General features: G+C 38.3%; 1 protein-coding gene across 1 annotated transcript in view; it reads left to right on the forward strand.

Annotated features, from left to right (window-relative positions):
* Positions 1–20,069, forward strand: part of GYPC (glycophorin C (Gerbich blood group)) — a 35,918-nt gene extending 15,849 nt beyond the window's left edge. The window contains exons 2-3 of the mRNA XM_075152918.1: positions 11,801–11,851; positions 14,253–20,069. Of these exons, the coding sequence (XP_075009019.1) occupies positions 11,801–11,851; positions 14,253–14,449 (248 nt within the window). The 3' untranslated portion in view covers positions 14,450–20,069. The remainder of the gene's footprint in view (positions 1–11,800; positions 11,852–14,252) is intronic.
* The last annotated feature ends 807 nt before the right edge of the window (positions 20,070–20,876 follow it).

Below are 20,876 nucleotides of genomic sequence, written 5' to 3' on the forward strand. Positions count from 1 at the left end.
ATTTAGGAAAGGAGCAGCCCAAAGGCTTTACAGTAAGTCAAAAATGTGTTGATCAGAGAAGTGCCATAGCAAGCATTTGATGCTATTGAAAAGTACTAGACCATGTTTCTTTGCTTAATGACACCCATTAATCCTCCATTGAAATTGCAGGGCTGTCCAAGCTGATTCTGGCTTTAAAGGTTTAAAATATAGTCCAGACTATAAAAATGTAGCGTTCTGACCAAAAAAGGAGCTGAAAAAAATCTCAGCAATGTCCCTTTGGTTTTTCCTTTGCTGTTAAAACCACTAAGGACATGGTCTACAAGCTTTGAAATGGTTGCAGAAAAATGGCATTTTTTAAATTCGTGACCAAAATATGAATATTATCCAAGTACCCACTGCTACCTCTGTTTTCAATCCAGTTTCCAAATGAAATGAGTCGTATGTGTTCCTGCTGTCTATCTGTCTGCTTAATCATCTGTTCATCCATCTGTCACTTCCCATCAAGAATTTTTGGATCCACTGACCAGTTTCAACCAGATTTGAAAGAGAAACAGAAGCCTCAGAAATTATTATCATTCTCAAGTTGTATGAAAGTCAACATTTGTCTACAGAGAGCCATTCAAGTGAGCAGTAACACAAAAAGGACTCCTTATTAGGAGACTAAATTAAATGGAGTTCTTTTCTAGTTGGGAAATCAAATTTTGGTATGACATGGTTGCTTGCATAAGCATGACTGCAACTTAACAGGCAAAAGCAGAGTGTAAGACACTATTTAAGCACCTGTAGGAGACATCTAGCCCTTCTGATCAGTGTATGTTGAAAGCTCTGCAAAAAAGGCTCTGACTACCTTATAGAAAGGCTAAGCCCTCAGCACAGGCTTTGGAAAGGCATGGTTGAGCAATGCTAACAGTAATGGTTGGGATTTGTTTTCCCTAATTATAGACTCCAGAAAGCTAGGCTTCTAATCTAAGCTAGTCTTCTAGATTTGTTACTTGGTTGATGGGAAGAGAAATTCCCACCCCATCCCTCAGGATTCGTCACACCTCTGTTGGAGCTGAATGGATCTCCTTGCAAGAAGGCATGTCAGAATAGAATAGAGTAGAATAGAATAGAATAGAGTAGAATAGAATAGAATAGAACAGAATAGAATAGAATAGAATAGAATAGAATAGAATAGAATAGAATAGAATAGTTCCAGTTGGAAGGGACCTACAATGATCATCTAGTCCAACTGCCAACTAGTGTCCTCTCTGCAGCACCTGTGGAGACAGTTTAGATCACATAGGCTCCTTTCCAGTAGTCAAACGTCTCGCCAGGTTGGTTATTAGCTCTCCACCTACGTGGTACTTACCGTTCAGGTTTCATTAGGAGAGAGGAACATTAGTAATGAGTTGTTAATGAATCTTACAACAATGTAAGTCCCGTGCTGAAAAACATTCAGTATATGGCTTCAGCGAAGCTTTTTTCATGTTCAGCTCTGTTAATGTGTTCAATATGCTATTTGTCAAATAATGCCAGACAACTGTCCAAAAATAATAGAGAAGTGAGACTTTTTTCTTTTCTTTTTTTTTTCTTCTTTTTAACAATTATTGCACAGTCTGTCTAGAATTGCCCAGATGAATGATAGATGGTAAAGAAGTTTTGTTAAAATCGCTCAACTCAATTCAGACAGCTTGGACTGTTACGTAAATGCTTTTCAGATAATAAAATGGGCTTTGTCTTTTTAAATGGAGCAGATACGCAAAAGAAATCTGCATATTCATTGCAGAATCCTTGGAACATTAGAAATGTCGTTGCCCTGAGCTGTTATTTGCCTTGCAAGTTTCTAAGGTGTTTCAATATGTTTTATTTTCTTTGTTTAATATGTCCAATATTTAAAGCATTTGGAAGATTGTTTCCACTGCAGATATCTCCATTAATAATATTAACCTCATCAGTGCTCCCAGAAATATCTCTGTGTCCCTAAAGAGCATATGCTAAACATCCTGACATTTCCACTTGCGATGCTTAGTAGACAGTGCCTCAGGCAAGCACTGGTGTATGAGCTAGATGTAGCTGAATACAATTCATATTAAATAAGCTAGGGGACGGAGCACAGAGGGCTCCTGTTTCCAAGAATTGTCACCTGTCAGACTGCTTTGCTACTAAATATCAGTGGTGGGAATGAGACATAAAGGAAGGAACCTGCCCATGTTGGGAAAATTATTACACTTTTCTAAGGATAGTAACCTGGCACTACATTCTTTGAATTGTCAGGATATCATCTTTGTGCATAACCTCAGGCTTTTGCCAGGTTCCAGGTGATTTCTAGATGACATCACCTGTAATTTGATCATATCACCTGTAATTTAAGCACAAGGTCAAGCTTTTTCATCTCAAAACAAGAAATAGACATTTATCAGCCTTAATAGAATAATGGCCATGTTTCTTTCCTTGGATGTCAGTGTTCATTAAAACAAGTTTTCTGCCCGCAACAGAACCAGTGAACCACCCGTCCTTTTGGATTTATGTCTCTGCCCACTAAATCCCACCCCCAGCATACACTGGTTCCCTCCCGCAGCAGCTCCCCATGGGGAGGGGAAGCACCTTGTTGCAGCTCCACTGGATCGACGTGCATGACTGGAAAGCACATGGTGACCGGAGAACCGGCTGCTGCTAAACAGAGCTTAAAATTGCTGAGTCCTCGCTGCCTTTCCTTCACTGCTGGACTACTCTAGTCTACCTTTTCTCTCCGGCCTACAGTTTTCATGGAAATTGGGGCAAAGTGCTATCTTTGCCTGCTCTTCCTTTAAAAACAGTTGGAGCTGAATAATGGAGTCAAAACTTGTAAAGGTTACAAGGACAGTGAGGCACACAGCAGGAACAGACGAAATCAGTGCAAAAATGCTGCTGAATGTATTTGATGGAAATATTTCAAAACTAACAAACAGGTCAGTCAGTCAGTTAGGGGGACTAATTTTAACTAATGTTTGTCTTGAATACTGCCACATCCATAAAAAGGATATGTTTCAAATGTAAACTAAAACTTATCTTAAGAAGTTATTAAGGTCATAAAATCAAGCACAGCAACATTAAGAAACACAGAGATCACCTTATCCTCTGATGACACAGTCAAAAGTCCTGAGAGTCAGGACTGAGGCTGGTAGACCTGTTACGTTCAAATTAAACGCACATCTTGGTAAATAATTACAAGCAGTTTAGCAGTTAAATTGTCTTACTGCATCGTATAACCATTTATTCAAGGGGTTGGGAAGGAATTATCTATCATGTCCTCCAAGACCTCTTGGCCTCTGAATTTCCACTGAAAGGTTCTGGCTCAAATTTTTATGCTTATGTTTCTAACATGCAAAGTTTAGGTCAGCGAGGTATGCTTCTTTCACGCACTGTTTCTCAAGAATTACAAGTTAAGTATCTGTTACAGGTTGTCAGATGGGCTTTCACTATATCCATAGTCAGCTCCTTTAATTACCTATGATCATTTGCAACATTTGCAATGGTTAATCAATTAACCCCGCGACTCCTTTCCATTCAGCTTTGATCTCAGTGAATGAGCAAACGGCTGTTTTGTTCCCATTTTGATTCGGCAAAAATGACTAGAGCTTGAAATTGTTGACTTTGGAGGAAAGTCAGGCAGAAATTATTTGGCACATTCACTGGATGTTTAGTGTTTCTTTCAAAACCTTCCCGATTAAAAAGCCCTCAAAAGGAGTACACTATTCCGATGAAGAGGGGGGAGGTGGGAGGAGAACACATGCAGGAAAACATCCTGATCGCGGACTGTACCTTATGGATTGATTCATACCCCATTTGTCACTCCTTCTTTAATGAAGCAATACCAGGTCAATTTATCTTCCCCGGCAAGCTGTTGTACATTTGGAGCGTGAGCCGACTTTGATGGTTGTGGAGGAAAAATGTAAATGATGGCCTGGTTACATTAACATATATCCATGGAAAAGTAAGGAGCTTTTTGCAGTGATATCAAACAGCTTATCCATAGGAGCACAGTAAAATACAGCCACTATACATGAGCAGCAAGACCACCACTGGGTGGACTTTGGTGGCTTCCCGCATCCCATCTCTAAAGGCAAGATTTCTACAACAGCCTTTTGTGAGCTTCATCGCCTGCTTGCTAAGAAGCTCCAGTGCTAGTGGAGGCAGCTCCTTTCTCTAACTTCTGTAACTGGGTTTCTTATGCTGACCCTGACACCTTCTCATCCTTCCTGATGCTGTAAGCAGCAGACAGATCCATCTGAATTTCTCTGTCCATTTTTTTACTGTATATATACATCAGTGTGAATACACGGGACACATTAAATATCTGTTACCATAGGGGACATGGGCCTACAATAAGCGCTCTCTCAAGTACTGTGCTGTATGGAAGCTTTACGGTTGTAACATTTATAGTACTTCTAAGGGGGGGGTGGCCATTTTAATGCTCTTACTCGATACACTTTGCTTAATTGCCATCAGCATTGGTGGTTGGTATTCAGCTATCCTGAGCTAAGGAACTAAGGTACTTTGATGTATGTCTCTAGTAAGTGCAAATAAAAAAAAAAAAAAGAGTATGTGGTTCAAACTGAAAGGGGACTTGGGGGGGAGGGTGTTAGGTTCTTTTGGGGGATAAACAGAAAAGTTTGATTGAACTAAAAAAATCTGTGTTTTTTAGATTATGTAACCCTTTAAAACACAATTTTCTTCTCTTTTTTTGTTGTTTCTTTTTTTTTTATTTCAAAATATAAAATATCTGTTCAGATTTAAAAGATCCTTATTATTTTTCACCTAAAAGAATTTCCCAAATTTCATGAACATTTTCTCCTTGTCTCTTTTATCATTAAGGGATATCATAGGATTACTTTTTGGCAAGCTGACTTTTAGTGTATCTCTTCATCTCAGATTTTCCCCAAGACCCAAGTGCAATCCAGCTTCACAAAAGAAGGAGAACTGTGTGAGTGAAGCCATTACTTCCTCAAGTGTTGGAAATCATATTTTCTCTTATTTACTTTAAAACATTCTAGAATGGTACAAAAATATTTTGCCAACACTGTATATCAGAATCAAATGTGAACTGCTAAAATTATGTAGCAATCCTAATTTAATTAAACTAATTTGATAATGCCCTTTTATCCTCACTATATTACAAAGTGTGAAAAGTCTTGAACAGACCTTTATTTTAATTGAATGAGACTGGATTTTGTCTTCTCAGAATTAATGACAAAGTACTTACTAGCTAGGATAGCAAAAGGATTGGGCCCAGTGCATTTGAATTTTGTAGATATTTTTAATCTGCATGATTTACCTTACATTTGGAGCACAGTCCATTTACTACCCAAAAGATCATGTGGTTGTTGTTGTATGTCACCATTATTGTCCTTATAATAATTTAGTATATAAATGGAAGCCAAATTATTCTGTCTCTTGTCCAGATTGACAGATGAGAAACTGTTCCTTAATTTTGAAAGAACAGCCTTGATGCGTTTCATTAGCTAATAGGAGCTGGTGATGGCTTTTTCAGCAGAATGTGTCAAATTGATGGGTTCAGGCTGATGACCCTTCGGGATAAGAGATGCCAGCTCTGGCAGGGCACTGCACACTTACTGGCAAATATTAAAATAGGTAATGACTTTTTTTTTTTAATCCAGAAAGGCCTGAGTGCGATGCATCTGATATCATAACACAGGCCAGAGAGCAGCTTGAGCAATTAACATATTTTTAAGATGAAGTTTTCAGAAGTTGGTTCAACTCGTTTTTACACATGCAGCTGCAGTGAACCAGTTCTAACTATAGCTTGTAAATTAAATCGGTATGCTAAGGTTAATAGATTAATGATTTTCTCATGAATGCAATGTGTTGGCAAGGCACAAACATAAACCAAAGGGCAAGGAGGACATACCACAGTTGCATAAACAATGGAGATGTTAAGACTTCATTAGTTCTTCTATACTAAATGTGTGGTAAGAAAAGTCTTGCATCAGTGATGACAATAGGGACACATTAAGACCTGTTTTTACAGTTGAAAGGAATGATGACTGCAGAAGAGCATACAAAGAACAAAAAGAGCCCCTGTGAAAGTTATAATAAATACATTTTTATATACATAATATTAAAAAAATATTAAAAAATAAAAAATTGCAAAAATTATAGTAAAGGTTTTTAACAATTGCAAAAGCTTCCTGGTGGACTCTGTATATTCCTCAATAATTTCAGAAGTTTATGATGTTTTACTGAATCCAATCAAATACCTTACTATTGTCTTCATTGGAAGCAATTAGATCAGTGATGAGTGTTTTTGAAGCCCCACCTAAATTCTTTATATAAAAAGGCAGTCTTCCCTTAAAATTACAATTTTTTTAAAATAAGGCAAAATTTGTACAATATGTTGTGTTAGGTCAATTGACACAACCCAAAAAATAGACAATAATTTACTAGACTTGGTATTACTGAGTAAACTAGTTTACTAATTTCATTAGTCTCCAGTTATACTTAAAGCTCTCTCTTAAATGTATGAACGTATGAAAGAACAATCGATAAAGAGGCAATATCCTTCTCTGAATTACATTTATGTCTGGCCTGAATAATGAACTGGATGTTATTCAGTTTGAATGTCTCTCTTGTTTACTGGAAGGCCACAGATACATAGTACTAATATTTAAGGGAAAACCATTAGACATTTAATAGTTGAATTCTAAAGACACATTTCAGCATACAGACTGCTTACATACTGCTTGCTGCAATAACAAGGTTAATATTTGGGGTGGTTCTGCAAAGCACATCCATGGATATACCGAGACAAGGTTGGGTTGTTCCTCACCTGGAAAAGTCCCACTAGCAGCAGTGTTCTTCATAAGATGGTTAGGTGAGCTGATGAAAGATGAAATCTTACAGTGTGTTTCCTAGCCTACACGCCTAGGAAAGCCCTAAGAAGGAAACAACTGCCCTAAGGAGCTCAGCTCATCATTCACAGGGATTGAATGAATTTCAAGCACTTCTTATGCAATGAACAGGCACATCAAGAGAGAAAATGGGTTGCCCGAAAAAGCACTTAGAGACCTACTTGAGTGTAATTTAGCAGCCAAGGCTTTGCCTGAGATTGTAACCACAAGCAGGCAGCAATGGAGCATCATGATAAGGGATGGCTCAGGTTGCTAAGAATCAAAAGCACAAGCTTGTGGGTGGGAAAATCCTGAAAGGCAGGAGCAGGAGCAGGAGCAGTGCTGCCTGACTGGTGTTGAGTGGCTTTGAAAACTGTGTTGTAAAAGCTGCTTATCACACATAGATATCTGTATGCTCACTCAGCTTGACTCACCCACTCCAAACCAGCAGTATCACCCACAGCTGCAAGGAAATCGTGGCAACATGAGCTGTAATCTTGGGCTTTTCTTTCTATGTTCAACACTACTTAGCAGTAAGCACTTGTCCAGCTTTAGTTTGGAGCTTTATTTTAGGAAACTGAGAAGTTTGGGGTAAGGTCTGTGTTATCCCATCAAACTGCCCTTGTGGATTACACAGCAGAGGTGTGGTAGTTCACACCAGTAGATTAGATCTGTCCTGTAGGATGATTCCCATACATTCCTATCAAACGTGTCAAATGGGGATCCCTTTGCAGGTACAGTTTTCCTTTCATGCCTTTTCCGTGTGTAAATCCATAGCAAGCAAACATGTACTTAAATTGCTAACTACAGTGCTGACTGCAAAACCACTAAGGGTGCAAGTACAGATTTTTTTCTGGAAACTGCTTTAGCAGGCGAAAACGATGCCTGAAAAATTAGAAAGCTTGAACCTCTCTGCAAGTTGATCCCGTGTGTCACTGACAGTAGCCACAGAAGCTCATTAAGGTATTGTTTTCTGCAAGTAGCAGGATCTAAAATCTGTGCTTTCTATGCTGGATGGGGGAAGGTATTTTGAGAACGAATATGGCCCTTCCCATCACCATGTATGTTGAATGGCTTGTCAGTTTGGATGTCTTAACATGGTTACGCTTCTAAAGTAGCTCACTGTTAAGTCTTGCATCTTTATCAGGATTCTCATTATACTTTGTGTTTTCCTTAAAGACCTGTTTCCTGGTGTCACAAAATCATGCCAAAACCTTAGTTTTCATCTACAAAGCACATTTTGTCTCTGGTATTGTAGAGAAGGACTGGAAAGTAAGACTTGAATGAAGCTCAGGTATGAAAGAAAGAGCAAATTTTAAAAAATTTAAATTATTTTAAAGTCAGTGTCATAATTCTTGAGCAGAAAGTGACTTATGGCTTTTAGTGGTTCAGATTTGTAATTTAAAGAACAAAAGAAACCATTACAACTGCCAGGAAAATTGCACAGCAAAACAAGGAGAATGCTGAACCTCAAACATTTTCACTGCTGGACCTGCCTCTTTCAAACAAGTGCTTCTCAGCCAAAATGGAATGGGATCAGTTTAAACTAGAAAAAACTTATCAAAATTAATAAAAGTCAAGTTTTATTGGAAAATCACACCTGGAAGAGATGGCTTAACAAACTTACTGACAAATTTAGCAGGAAAAACTCACCACTGGCTACATTAACATAAAAGCTAGTTGTACTGGCTTTCACCTTTGAAGCACAAAGCCAGAGATCTACTTGCAGTATTTAAGTCAGGAATATTCCTGGGGCTTTCAGAGGCTGCTGCCTTCTCAGCATGATTTGATTGATGAGAATGAGAGAGGTACCAATTGTCGTTCAATTGCAAAATTCTTTATCTGTAAGTTTATGGGCAGAACTGGAATTTGATGAATTTCAGGTCATGGCACAAAAGCATTTCTTTCCCTTCATTCTGGCTTTTAGAAACACATTTTCTAACAACAGGCAATTTGATTTGTATGTTCTATTCTTGATTTAGCCAACTCATTCTGACGGCCAGAGGTTTTATGAAAAACAATTTTTCCCATAATCTTTTGATTTCTGCGTGTCATGGTAACCAATGGCACTAAATAACAACACTGTCTAAACACTTTCGGGACCAGATTGTAGCTATGGACAAGGGCCAGTATAACAGTGAGAGGAAGTTTTGCAAGGACAATTTAGCAGCAGATAACACAAAAGGTGTCCTTGAAACAAAGAAAAATAACCAAAACAGGTGCAACAGCAGTTACTGAAACACAAACCTCTGAGTGCTCTGCACGTGAAGAAGAGCAAAATAAAGAAGGTACAAGAAGGCCAAAGCCTACAGCCATTGCTCAGCTAAAAATCCCTCCAGTACATCGGATATCTTTTCTGCCTCAGAAAGTAAAGATTCAGTCCTACAGTAATGCAGTGTGTTTCTCACATACACTGAGCTGAAGTTAAAGAGAACGTGCTGAGGTTCCTGGCCAGCATGGACTCCCATCTGGATAGTGGCTGTTGTCTCACCCCTGCTCTGGGAAGACGGCCTCATTTCATGAGCACATGCCTTGCATTTTCCTGAGTCATGTTTCGTGAAGGGTGATACTGCTTGAATCTTGAATGACACTGATACGTCCCCCCCTGCCTAGCAATATTGTGATATTGCCACAAATCACATAGCTGTTTTTGGACAAAGTGAAATTTCAGGGACTGTGAGACAGGCATTGAGGGTCCCTCTCTCCCCTCCATCATCCTTGCTCCAAAACTGATCTGGGGAGCAGACCCTGGAAACTTGTGGCCACTGGTGGTAGCTGCAGTGTCCTGGCATTCCGGCTGATGCAGCAAAAACCAACAAGTGCCATCTGGGAGGACAGCAAGCACTTTCCGTGGTCAAAAGTTGACGCACAAAGGAGAAGTCAGACTCTCGTGCTTGCAGTAAAATGGGAACTATGGTGAGTGAAGCCACATCACGGTGTTAGATGGTTGCTGAATGGCACAGCATCGTCAGCTTAACAGATCAGTGCCGACTACATGATAGCTCAAGATGGGTCCGGCATTCTTCTGAAAGTACAGTATGGAAATGAGAACTTTTCTGCAAAGTGATGATACTGTAATCCATTATCAAAAAGCACTTTGGTGGCAAGTACTAGAGATAAGGCACCTGCTTGTTATCTGAATCTGAGAGGCACCTGGGAACGACAGGAAAGAGAAGAGAGTTACTCGCATACCTTTTTATAATTAAAGGGATAATGATTTGATCTGGAATTAATGCTTGGAAGCAAGCTGTGTGGCTAGGGAAGCACTTTAGAATTCACACCTTCAAGTAGTTGATTGCTGTAGAGGAGCCTGCTTTTTTGGCATGCAGCATATATTTGGTGTATAAAGAAATACAGAACAGTTTGACCTTGGAGCAATTAATCTCTTCTGAGGCACATGGGTTTTGAATGGATGTAGACATAGGGTTTTTAAATTACACAAGGCGTGCTCAATCTTTCCATCAGTGTATAGCTGGAAGAAAATGTGGGAAGGATCTCTGGGGGAGAGGAGAGGACTCCTACTTTCCAGAAAAAGCATCTCCCTTGTTTGGGAAGAAGGGGATCCTTTAAATCTCAGTTCTCCTCAGTTTATTGCAATTTGATATAAGAGACTGGACATGAGTAAGGAGAAGGCTGTTGATAGTGTCTTACTCTTGCATCATCTATCACAGATTTAGCAAAAGGAGAGCCAGATATCAGCCATAGTGCCAATGTTGAATTTATTGAGTGGTTTGGAATTAGCATTTTTACCTTTTCCAGAGAACTTTTCTATCCACTGTATTTACCCAAAGAAGATAAAAAAATACTTCACATAAAGCTATTTGCCTTGTTCAGAAACCAGTATTGTTTAGAATTTTATAAATAGTACAATAATAAACAAAGAAAGGAGTGTCTTGTCATAAAACTAGCATGGAAAAACTCTAGGAGTTCATCATCTTCTCAGATATCCTCATAATTCAGGTCTAAGTGGGCTGATACCAATGGCATGAAATAAGGAGCAGAAAACAAGATGAAATGAAGAAATGTTTGTCTATATGAATTTACTTTCACTTAACATCAGATAATAAGGAGAGAAAAATCCTTACTGGTTTTTAGGAATTTTTTTTTTCCTTTCCCCTTTAAAACACTTTGGCTATTCATTAGTTGTTTCGGATATTTTTAGTAACTGCTATAATTAATATCAAAATATAATTAAAATTCTAACTGTTCTTTCAGCAGCTTACAGCTTTTCAGACCAATTTCTTACTTCTTAAAAGAACAGGTCAGGTACTTCTCCTTTGCGTTTAAATTGCAAAGTCATCTTTTTTTTTTTTTTATAAATTATAATCCAGTAAAGAACATAATTTGATTTATCAGCACCGAATTCAGATTTACTCTAAGTGAGGGCTGTGTTTTATACCACACACATAACAGGCTTGCCTTGATTCCAAATGTAGGTTTAAAAGAAAATAAATGCCAAGATTAAAAACAGGATATTGCAGATAAATAAATACTAATTGAAATCAATAGAACCAGATTAATTTGCATCAAATCAAGATCCAGACCATACTCTGAAGAGCCATAAATGGGAAAATAAACAGGCACCAACATTTTTTTCCCCAAAACTACCTTTCTGAGAGTAATCACAGTACCTGAACGCTCTTAATTTAATCATTCACTGGAGGATGTTACAGGTAAGTGCTCATAATAAACAGTAGGTGTTTCCCTAAGGGCCATGATAGTTTGCATAATGTGCTAGCTATTTATTTTCCACTGTTATGGTGACAGAAAACTGTAACAGTACAGCTAATTCTAATTTCATAAATGTCTTTTGCTAACGAGAGATCTTGTTTAAGTTCTGAGTTTCAGAGGTTAAAAAAATACAGCAACATCAGTACAGTCACTGCTGTTACATATGATCCAATTCCTTTTTCTTTAATTAACTTTTGTATGTTCTAATCTATTTATAGATGGAGACATTGAGAGCCCCACAGCTGGAGCAGATGTGGCTGTTATTGGAGGTAAGTAGCAGACCGTACTAAGCAGCACCATTAGAATTAAAACAGCGGGTTGGTTGATTTCTTGCATTTTGCAAAACCCCTACTTTGCTGACAAGACAACAGGAGCGGCACAATTAGAGTTAATTAGGCCAGTGGGAATCTGCTCCCAGAGGGGCTATTGGCAAGATAACGAGATGAGATAATGAGCATAAACTACATAGTGAACAGTATCACCCCTATCCATTCCTCATTTTAGGACAAAATACCTAAGAGTCCAGCAGCAAAGTCAGTCTCTGATATTCTTCATTATTCACTGGGCCAAGATTGTCATTTAATACAAAACTGGTGTAGCACCTTTGATTTGAGCCATACCAGCTGACCCTTTATTTTTACAGAATATGCCACGGTGCATTTCCTGGTGTTCCATTAAAGCACTCTCATGCATTTAAACTAAATACAGTTGTCAGAATAAATGAGCAAAGCTATGTTCATGGAGAGAACCTGTCTTTTTATTTTTATTGTGTTTGTTCATTTCCATGCTAACACACTAATTTCAATCATTCACTAGGGGGTATACCAATCATTAGTGCAAATTGGTGAGGTTCTGCTATATTTCCCTCAGGTCCCATCTCCCATAACTTTAATTTCAGCTTTCTATGAACAAGTAGCAGGTAAATTGATTTGTACTTAGTCCCTTAGGCTTATTAATATTGTGCTACATCCAAAGCCTATTAAAGCCTCTTGTGTCAAGGGATGCCAGTGAGGTCCTAAAAATTGATGAAGCCCCCACTGCAACTCTGATATTATTGTAAACCTAAAGTTCTTTGTATAAGCAATTTCATTTCTGCTAGCAGTAACTTCACTTTTCAGAACCAGGCACCATAAAATCTGGGGGATAACATTAGAGGCATATTTTTTAAGACAGAGTTACTATTTTTATTTACCCTGCTAATGTTCTGTCCATTCCCCTGTTTTCCTGCCAATAGGGTATCCCCACTCAGTTTACTAATGCTGATAAATCTAAAGCTTTGGAGATACCCACTCCTGGCACATATCTTGAACACAAGGGACAGAAGAGAGATACTGTCTACATACCCCTCATTGTCTCTGCAGAATAGTAGGCATTTCCAGAGAGCAATTCATCTGACCAAACATAGGAATTCGGTTCTAAAAGAGGAATCACCCCACACACACACCGTCCACTGATGGTAGAGGAAGCCCAAGGGAAGTAACTCAGATGGAACCTCCTGAACTGTAGATGCCTACAATGAGTCAGATGAATTCCCACCTATTGTATCCTCACAGCAGCTTCATACTCCACATATGGGATTTTCCTAGGAATGTCCTGTTCTGGTGCTTTTTGTTGTGTATTTCTTTAATGTTTGGTTTACTCCTGGAGTCATGTGGATATAGAATCAGCTCAGTATCATGTCCTTGTACAAAATCACAGCTAAAGAGTTTATAAGTGCATCCCAGTTGTATTCAAAAAGTGTTAAAAAAATAAAAATCATGCAAGTTGAATAAATGTGAAAATACTTCATTTATTTTCGGGATTCTTATGTGAACAATTTCATCTGGAAGGAGGGGGATACAGCTTGTAATTTTTTAACAATGGACTCGTCTCTCTTTTATGGACTTCTACCTTTCACGATAGAAAAAGAGAAAAAAGAAAGGGCTCTGGGAAGCAAGGACACAGTGTTCTCTACACAACCATCCCTGGAACTTGAATTTACTTTCCTTCACTAGGAGTGCTTCCATTCACCGTTTAGTCCTATGCACATTTGGGTTACCTATGGAAATTTTTGTCCAGTCAACACATTGCTAGTAAATTAGCCTTAGTCCAGGAGACAGGAAGGATCTACCCAGAATCCCTTCCTCCTCCCAGGTGTCATTTCCACATTCATTACAATCAGACTTTCTTAATTAGAGCACAGCATGAAATGGCAGCTTGCAAATACAGGGCAGTACTGGAGTCACATGGCTCCTGCCATTTGTTGAATGTCTCCTAAGAAATACTCAGTGCCCTGTACTCCTGAAATTGAGTACGTTCATGGAGGCACGGCTGGGTTGCCTGCAAACTCCCCTGGGTATACGTTACCAGAAGGATGAAAGAAACTTACTGGTTTTCCTTTATGTTCTCTTATTTCTCCTCATTTTGTAATGAACTTTTAGCTCCAAGGAGTTCAACAAAATCAAGCCATTGATTTTAAAGAAAGCTAGTGAGACTTCGACTGCAATATCTACATCCCATCTTGTTTTTTGCCGTGTCAGACTCTGTTCTGACCCTGGCCGCTGCAACATGCGAACATCTTATAATACATGGAATTTTCCCTATCAAGTAATTCAAGTTGTGGTGCCTGGCTGTGAGATACTGCTTGTATTTTATTACCGACAATACATTTAATTGGTCTCTTTCCTCTAGGTGTGATTGCTGCAGTGGTATTTGTCCTCATTTGCCTGCTGGTGGTGATGGTCCGGTACATGTACAGGCATAAGGGCACCTACCACACCAACGAGGCAAAAGGAACTGAGTTTGCCGAAAGCGCAGATGCCGCTTTGAAAAATGATCCCGCTCTCCAGGAAGCAGTGGATGAGAGCAAAAAGGAATATTTCATCTGAGAGGCAAGGATTTCCATGGAGGCTTCCCCAAGGGAATCAATCAGAAATGCTACATCAACAGAAGTGCTAAGATATGGATAATATGAGGATACAGGCAAGCATCCTAATTGAAAAGTATCTCTCTACTTTTTTTGTCTTCCTCTATCGGTGAAGAACTAAATGCCAGATACTTGCCTGTTGATTTTTTTAGCCACACAGCTGGTCACAGTTGAAATCAATATCAGATAAGAAGAAACAAAATCTCAGTATGAGTGATACACCAAAACCAGATAAAGATAGCAAATGTCAAACCTTGACATTTGGTGCAAATAGCAGATGCCAATGGAAAACATCCTCTTAGAGTTAATGATGCATCCTATGCCGATATGATACAGAACTACCTGAAATTGAATTTCAAATGGTCACAGAACAAACATTAAACTAGATAAAGCTGATGTAGCTGGAACAAAAATAGCTTTGTATCCCAGATATCTCCCCCCTCCCCTTAAATGTGCAATTTTGCTGGCACAGGGGAGTTTGTTTGTTTGGGGATTTAGATTGGGATTCTTTTTTTAATTTTATATATATAGAAGTCAAAGACACTTCAAAGAAATAAAACTGTTGGAAAACATGGATAATGTAAAATGAAGGATTTATTTCTAACTTGCTCTGCATGGCAGCTTGAGTACTGCAAAATGTTGGAATTTACAATGTAATATATAACAGTCAGTAGACTTACAAATATGATTCCAATTAGTTGGTAGGCTCCCTGCATGCAAGCATAAATAGATAGATATTAAAAGGTAAAGCCCCTCAGTTTGAGCAGGCCTTTTGAAACAATGGAGCTCAGCTAGATTTTTTCATGTAAGATATTTTTGCCTGAGTATTTATTTATTTATTTTGCATTGGAAAATTCTCTTGAATGCCCACCAGCAGGATTTTGGATTTTTGCAGGGAGAGGAATTCAGTTCTGGTGCAGATACCAATAAATCTTTTACAAATGCAACCATAAGACTACCACTATAAAGAAGCTTGTTTATCTGCATCCCACTGGCTTGTATTGATGTCTCCCTCTGTATGGCCTCTGTATATCCAGCATTGTGCTGATAAGAGAATTACACCGACCATCGATGCTTTATTATAAATAAATAAATAGATTAGTCATGGTGGGACACATGAAAAGATCTCATTCCTCCCCTAAGACTCGACGGCGATGAGTTTCTTTACCCCAGTAAGTTGACTTCCTAATTGAAGCCCACAATTAGCTGTGGAAATAGGATAATTGTTCTCTGCACCTGCTTATCCCCAGCTGCGATGGTGCCCTGGACTACTGAAAATAGAGGGGGAGAAATACATGATAACAAATAAGACACTGATGAGCTCTGCTCAACTCAATATGTTTTTTCCTGTTTTTTGATCTATATATGTGTGTACATATATATAAAGTCATTTACAACTATGCTTTCAAGAGATTGTTGCTGATCACTTGTGCTCACTTCTTGGCATCAAAGCTTGGAAAGCCCCTGGACTCCAGTATTCATTATTGACATTGGCCACAAAAATGCTGTAAGAGAAGACAGATCTGAATAAGAAAAGACTCTGAGGACCCAAGTGAAGAAATGGGATATTTTTATCTTTTCAATCACAATCTCAGTCTTTTCTCAGTGCCTGAAGGAGATGGACTCTGAATTATTCTTAGAATCCTGATAGCTTTTATTTTGAATCTTAAAGCCCTGCGTGTTTGCATTTTAACCAAAGAATATCAAAATCATGCCAAATTTACTAAATGCTTAAGATATTTTTTGTAACATACCATTGCACAACCACATTGTATTGTGTGGCTAGTGCAGTATAAAATGCACAAAACCCAGTACTAGCAGAGCTCAAGTATTTTGATATTATGCACCTGACTCTTTCCTTCTAAGATACATTACTATCTTAGACTTTTCACTACTTTTGAAAAAGGAATCTGGTTTTATTTTTCTAGGACAAGTGTTGGAGAAATTCACTAATCTTAGCTGTAAGACTGAGTTTGTAAAACTGAAGACCCCTGGCCCTCCAGTTCAATAAAAATGTAAATATTTCCTCTGAGAACAGGGTAAGTGGGGTGACTTGAGCTTTGCTGCATCTCCCACACAAGGCATGGGAATACCAAAAAAATTTTCTCCAGTGCTAGCAGGACCTATAGAGGACTACCAGCCTTTTGTCCCCCTTCATATACTCAGAACCATGTAATGTAAGTTTGGCTGTTAAAGAAAATTGACTTTAGAGGAAGGTGTGAGGGACATGGGAATAAATTCCTGCCTCCCTCCCCAGTCATGAAGTTCTGTTTTTTGCAACTTGAGCCTGTGGATTATAATTAGACAACTGTGTCATACCTGAGAATATCTGAATCAGATCTGATTCAGGAGAACCTGAATTAGTGTCTCTTTTGGTGTGTGTGTGAGCTTTCTAATGATGAGGTGGACTGAGACAGAAAAACTGTCTACATTGGAACTATAGAGGCCAGATTTTCTGGTGGTAGAACACAGGTTCAGTGGAGCTCAGCCAATTCTTACCAGTTCAGTCAACACCAGACTTCGTGTCATTGCTTCCCCTAAATCTGAACTGAATGCAACTGCTGGTCTTTGACTATATCCCTTCTTAGTAGCTTAATTAAATCTCTTTATCCCATTTTCCGTATTCATCTAGGCTGACAAATAGTCCAAGCATACAACAACAGCTTCCTTATTGGTAATGAGCCACTTTGAATATTTGCAGAGCAGTGACTCTGGCAAGAGTTACAGTTTCAGTTAGTTTATTTTTTTACAGTGTTCTTTTGGGTACCAGGGCTTTGTGTATTTAGAAATTACTCAAGCACACTGAACAGAAAGAAGACATAGTTTGTGGAGATTTTCTGTTTATTTGGTTTTTTCAGGACTAATTTTGCTTTGTAATGAAGAAAGCTCATGATATCTGATGACTGGCAGACTCTAACGGCCTGATCCTGTTATTTTTTACTCTACTGTCTTGAGTCCTTCAATTCAGTTGTAAACAGAGTGCATTACAAACTTTCTATAACCTTTAGGACTAATCAGCAAAACTTCCTTCTGCAAGCAACGTGCTGTGCTAAAACAAATATATACAATGCTGAGACGTCTCAGTTGGCAGCCATAGCTTTTCATCACTGATGATTAAATGATTTTTACAATTTGCTTCCTGAATAGGAGAATTAAGGAAACAGTTTCTTTTTCCCCCACATACTTTTATCCCAGGTCCCTCCACTGCTGTGGCCTGTTGTCCTGCAGCTCACTGGGCCCCATCTCCCCAGCCATGACAGCCATTCTTGCTTGCAGTCCCCCAGGCTCCCACCTGGATCCCTACTGACTTCCCCATAGCAAAGGATTGGCCATTTACTTATGTATTTATTTATTTATCTTTCTTATCAGTGAGGATACTCCCTCTCTGCCAGCCAAGAACCAATTTTCACAAAGGTTTTAGCTTTGGACTTCCAATGCTGTGTCAAATTTGATCAAACCTGACCAACCTGACCTGAGACTGATTTACAGAGTGATCACATATGCCACGTTTTCACAGAAAACAAGTCTAAAAATAGTACTGCAAGCTCTCTAGTTTAGTTAGTTAAATTTAGTGCTATAAATCTCTAGTGTTCACTAAATAAGGGAGCAGAATGACAATCCCTCAAGCAACTCAGTTTTGTCCTGATGACTTAATGCCCTGTGAAATCTTCTAGAATCCCACTTCGCACAGAAAGCCACTGGCCCATGTTTGGAAGCATAAGTCATTTTCAATGATGTACAGGAAAGCTGTGCATCAAGATGACCAATATTTGCTGGAGTTAGAAGAGAGAGGATAAATATGATCTTGTAGGAACACAAGACATTTTTTAAGGATATATGGAATGACAAGAGTTAAACATAGTCTTTCTGATTACATTGGTGAGCTTTAAGGGTGGGTCCGTGGAGCTTTCAAATTCTTTCCCTGAAAAAAATCATTGTTTGCAAAAGGAAAAAAATCATTGTTTGCAAAAGGAAACAAATCTCCTTTTAAACCATCTCTTCTTGTCAAGCTTTGAAAACAGGCTTCACAGATTCAATATTCTACCATTCTGCCTTAACATCTGGAACTCAATTTCTTCCAGTTTTGGAGGATACCTGCACAAAAATGACTGCTTGCCAGCATCAGTCCCTGTAGCAGCATTACAGCTCAGCAGAGTAATTCTGTCCAAAAGCAGTCAGTCCCAAATGTGTATATGGCCACCCATTACTGGACCTGGTATGCATTTTTTTCTGGGGCTTGGCCTCTATCATTCCAGTTTTTCCTGAGGTCCAATGTGCTATTGCACATAATGCAGTCCCGAGGAGTATTTAATCAGCCACTAGTCAAGATAACTTTTTTTTTTTTCCCCCTTTTTGGAACAACAGGACCAAATCACTTTGGCGGGCTATTAAAAATAGTACCATAAGATCCCTCAGAACATCGACATTGATTTTTCTCTTAAGTCAAATCTAGGGATTATTGGGGGAACACCAGGACAGGAAAATAAAAAAGACTGTTGCCTTTCAGCAAGGAATGCAGACAAGGTGCTGAAACATTTATAGCTGCAGAATAAGTAGGATGGCACCACTAGCTACAACCTGCAAGGATTCTTCACAGTATACAGGAATCGCTGAGACAAGTTGTAAATCAGTAAAAAGATATAGAAGCGGAGAAGGTAATTAGATGCCAATAGAGCTGGAGAGCAGTTTTTCATCAATCAAAATAGATATTGCCATTTGGAGAAATCAAAGTGTATTTGCTGAAGGTAACTGTTGACAACTAGTATCTTTTAATTATATGAGGTGCTTGAATTCCTTGCATGTGCCAGTCCAATCAAAAAATGCTGGTAAATACACACCAAAATAGTACTCACGTTAAATGTATTAAGAGCTGTTTATTGCCTGTCTAAAATCTCTCAGTTCTTCACATAAGAAAGCTTTGTGTGTTTAAAAAATGCAGAAGCTTCACAGCAGCAGTTCATATAAGACAGAAAATTAAAGAACCCCTGAACAAGCAATGAACACACATCTGATGTCTGGAAATTCAAGTAGTTAATAAAGGAAACTAACGATATCAAAGAAAATCATATATTGTGAGTAAAAATTTCAACCATATTACAAAGAAATGCAATGTTTTTAGTAGTAGAGGTCCTGCTCTAGTTCAAGAAGATAACATTGTCAGTGACTGGAAATAAGGAATCCTTATTCTACACGACTGTTCCCTGTGCGGTTGGATAAAATCCCACTGAATTCAGCAGGACAAGAATTTTACTGACTATATTTATCCTTTGTACAAAAAACTGTATTCCCACCCATGTCAGAAAGAAACACACTAAATTAAATCAGAAATCTTTATAAGGGCTGATCTTTCAGCATAACCTCTTGTCTTCACATCATTTTTCTGTTGTTTCAAACTGTATGTACAATGGAAAGTATCTGATATGTTGTATTAAAGTCTATTTGAATTGGAGCATTGCTATGATAAGAATAGAAAACACAGAACATTCAAAGCTTACTGCTGATTGTATATTAAAGCTGACTATAATGTTTATATTTACCAAAGCTATTAATACACTGCTGGTGTAAATCTACTATATTTTGAATTGGAAAAAAAAAAAAGCTAAAATATGAAGAAACAAATAACTTTATAATTAAAGTTGTCATTTTCAGCATTTAAAAGACTGTTTTCATATTTTTGTTCTCTTTCAAAATACCATGAACTTTGAGAATTGCCAATTATGTTGTTTTCATAAGAACATAGATCAAAAAGGAATAGTAGGCTAGAATTTTTCTTAATACAGCATGCAAACCCTAAAAGATATACTGCTGGTGTTTGCATTAAAAAAGCAAGAGAAGCTTTTGATACATCTAGGAAGGAGTCAAACTTCAAATAGGAAATCAAACAATAATTGTCTCTGAAGGAACATTACCCTGTGGATGCCAGTGTGGACCTGTACACTGGTCTATTATCTAATGCACAGCATTCTTAAAAATTCTAGGCAGGCTTATAAACATCTAATGGGTATTTAGTGATGTATGGCCTGCCTTCCACCCAACCGCTATCAAATGTGAATATTTCTGCTTTGTTCTTCATGCTTTCCACACAATTTCTCTTTTATCTTAATATATCCCTAGTTAAAGAATAATCAGAGGCTATACCTAGTATAATATGTATTGTAATCTTGCCTCTGCCACCTCTTTTTTCAAAGATCATTGCTGTCAGTGGAAAAAAAAAACAATAGGCCTTTAAGCGATATGTTATTGGGTCAAAATGATGCCTCAAAATGATGCCTCAAAATGGTGAAAACTTGGAGAGTACCAGAAGGACAGTGGATCATCTAAGTTTTAATAACCATAAGTGGAGAAGTTGTGGTAGGGACAGCTCTTCCAATGGGCCTTCCATGCGTCAT

The sequence above is a fragment of the Calonectris borealis genome, chromosome 6, assembly GCF_964195595.1.
Source record: "Calonectris borealis chromosome 6, bCalBor7.hap1.2, whole genome shotgun sequence".
Lineage (NCBI taxonomy): Eukaryota > Metazoa > Chordata > Aves > Procellariiformes > Procellariidae > Calonectris > Calonectris borealis.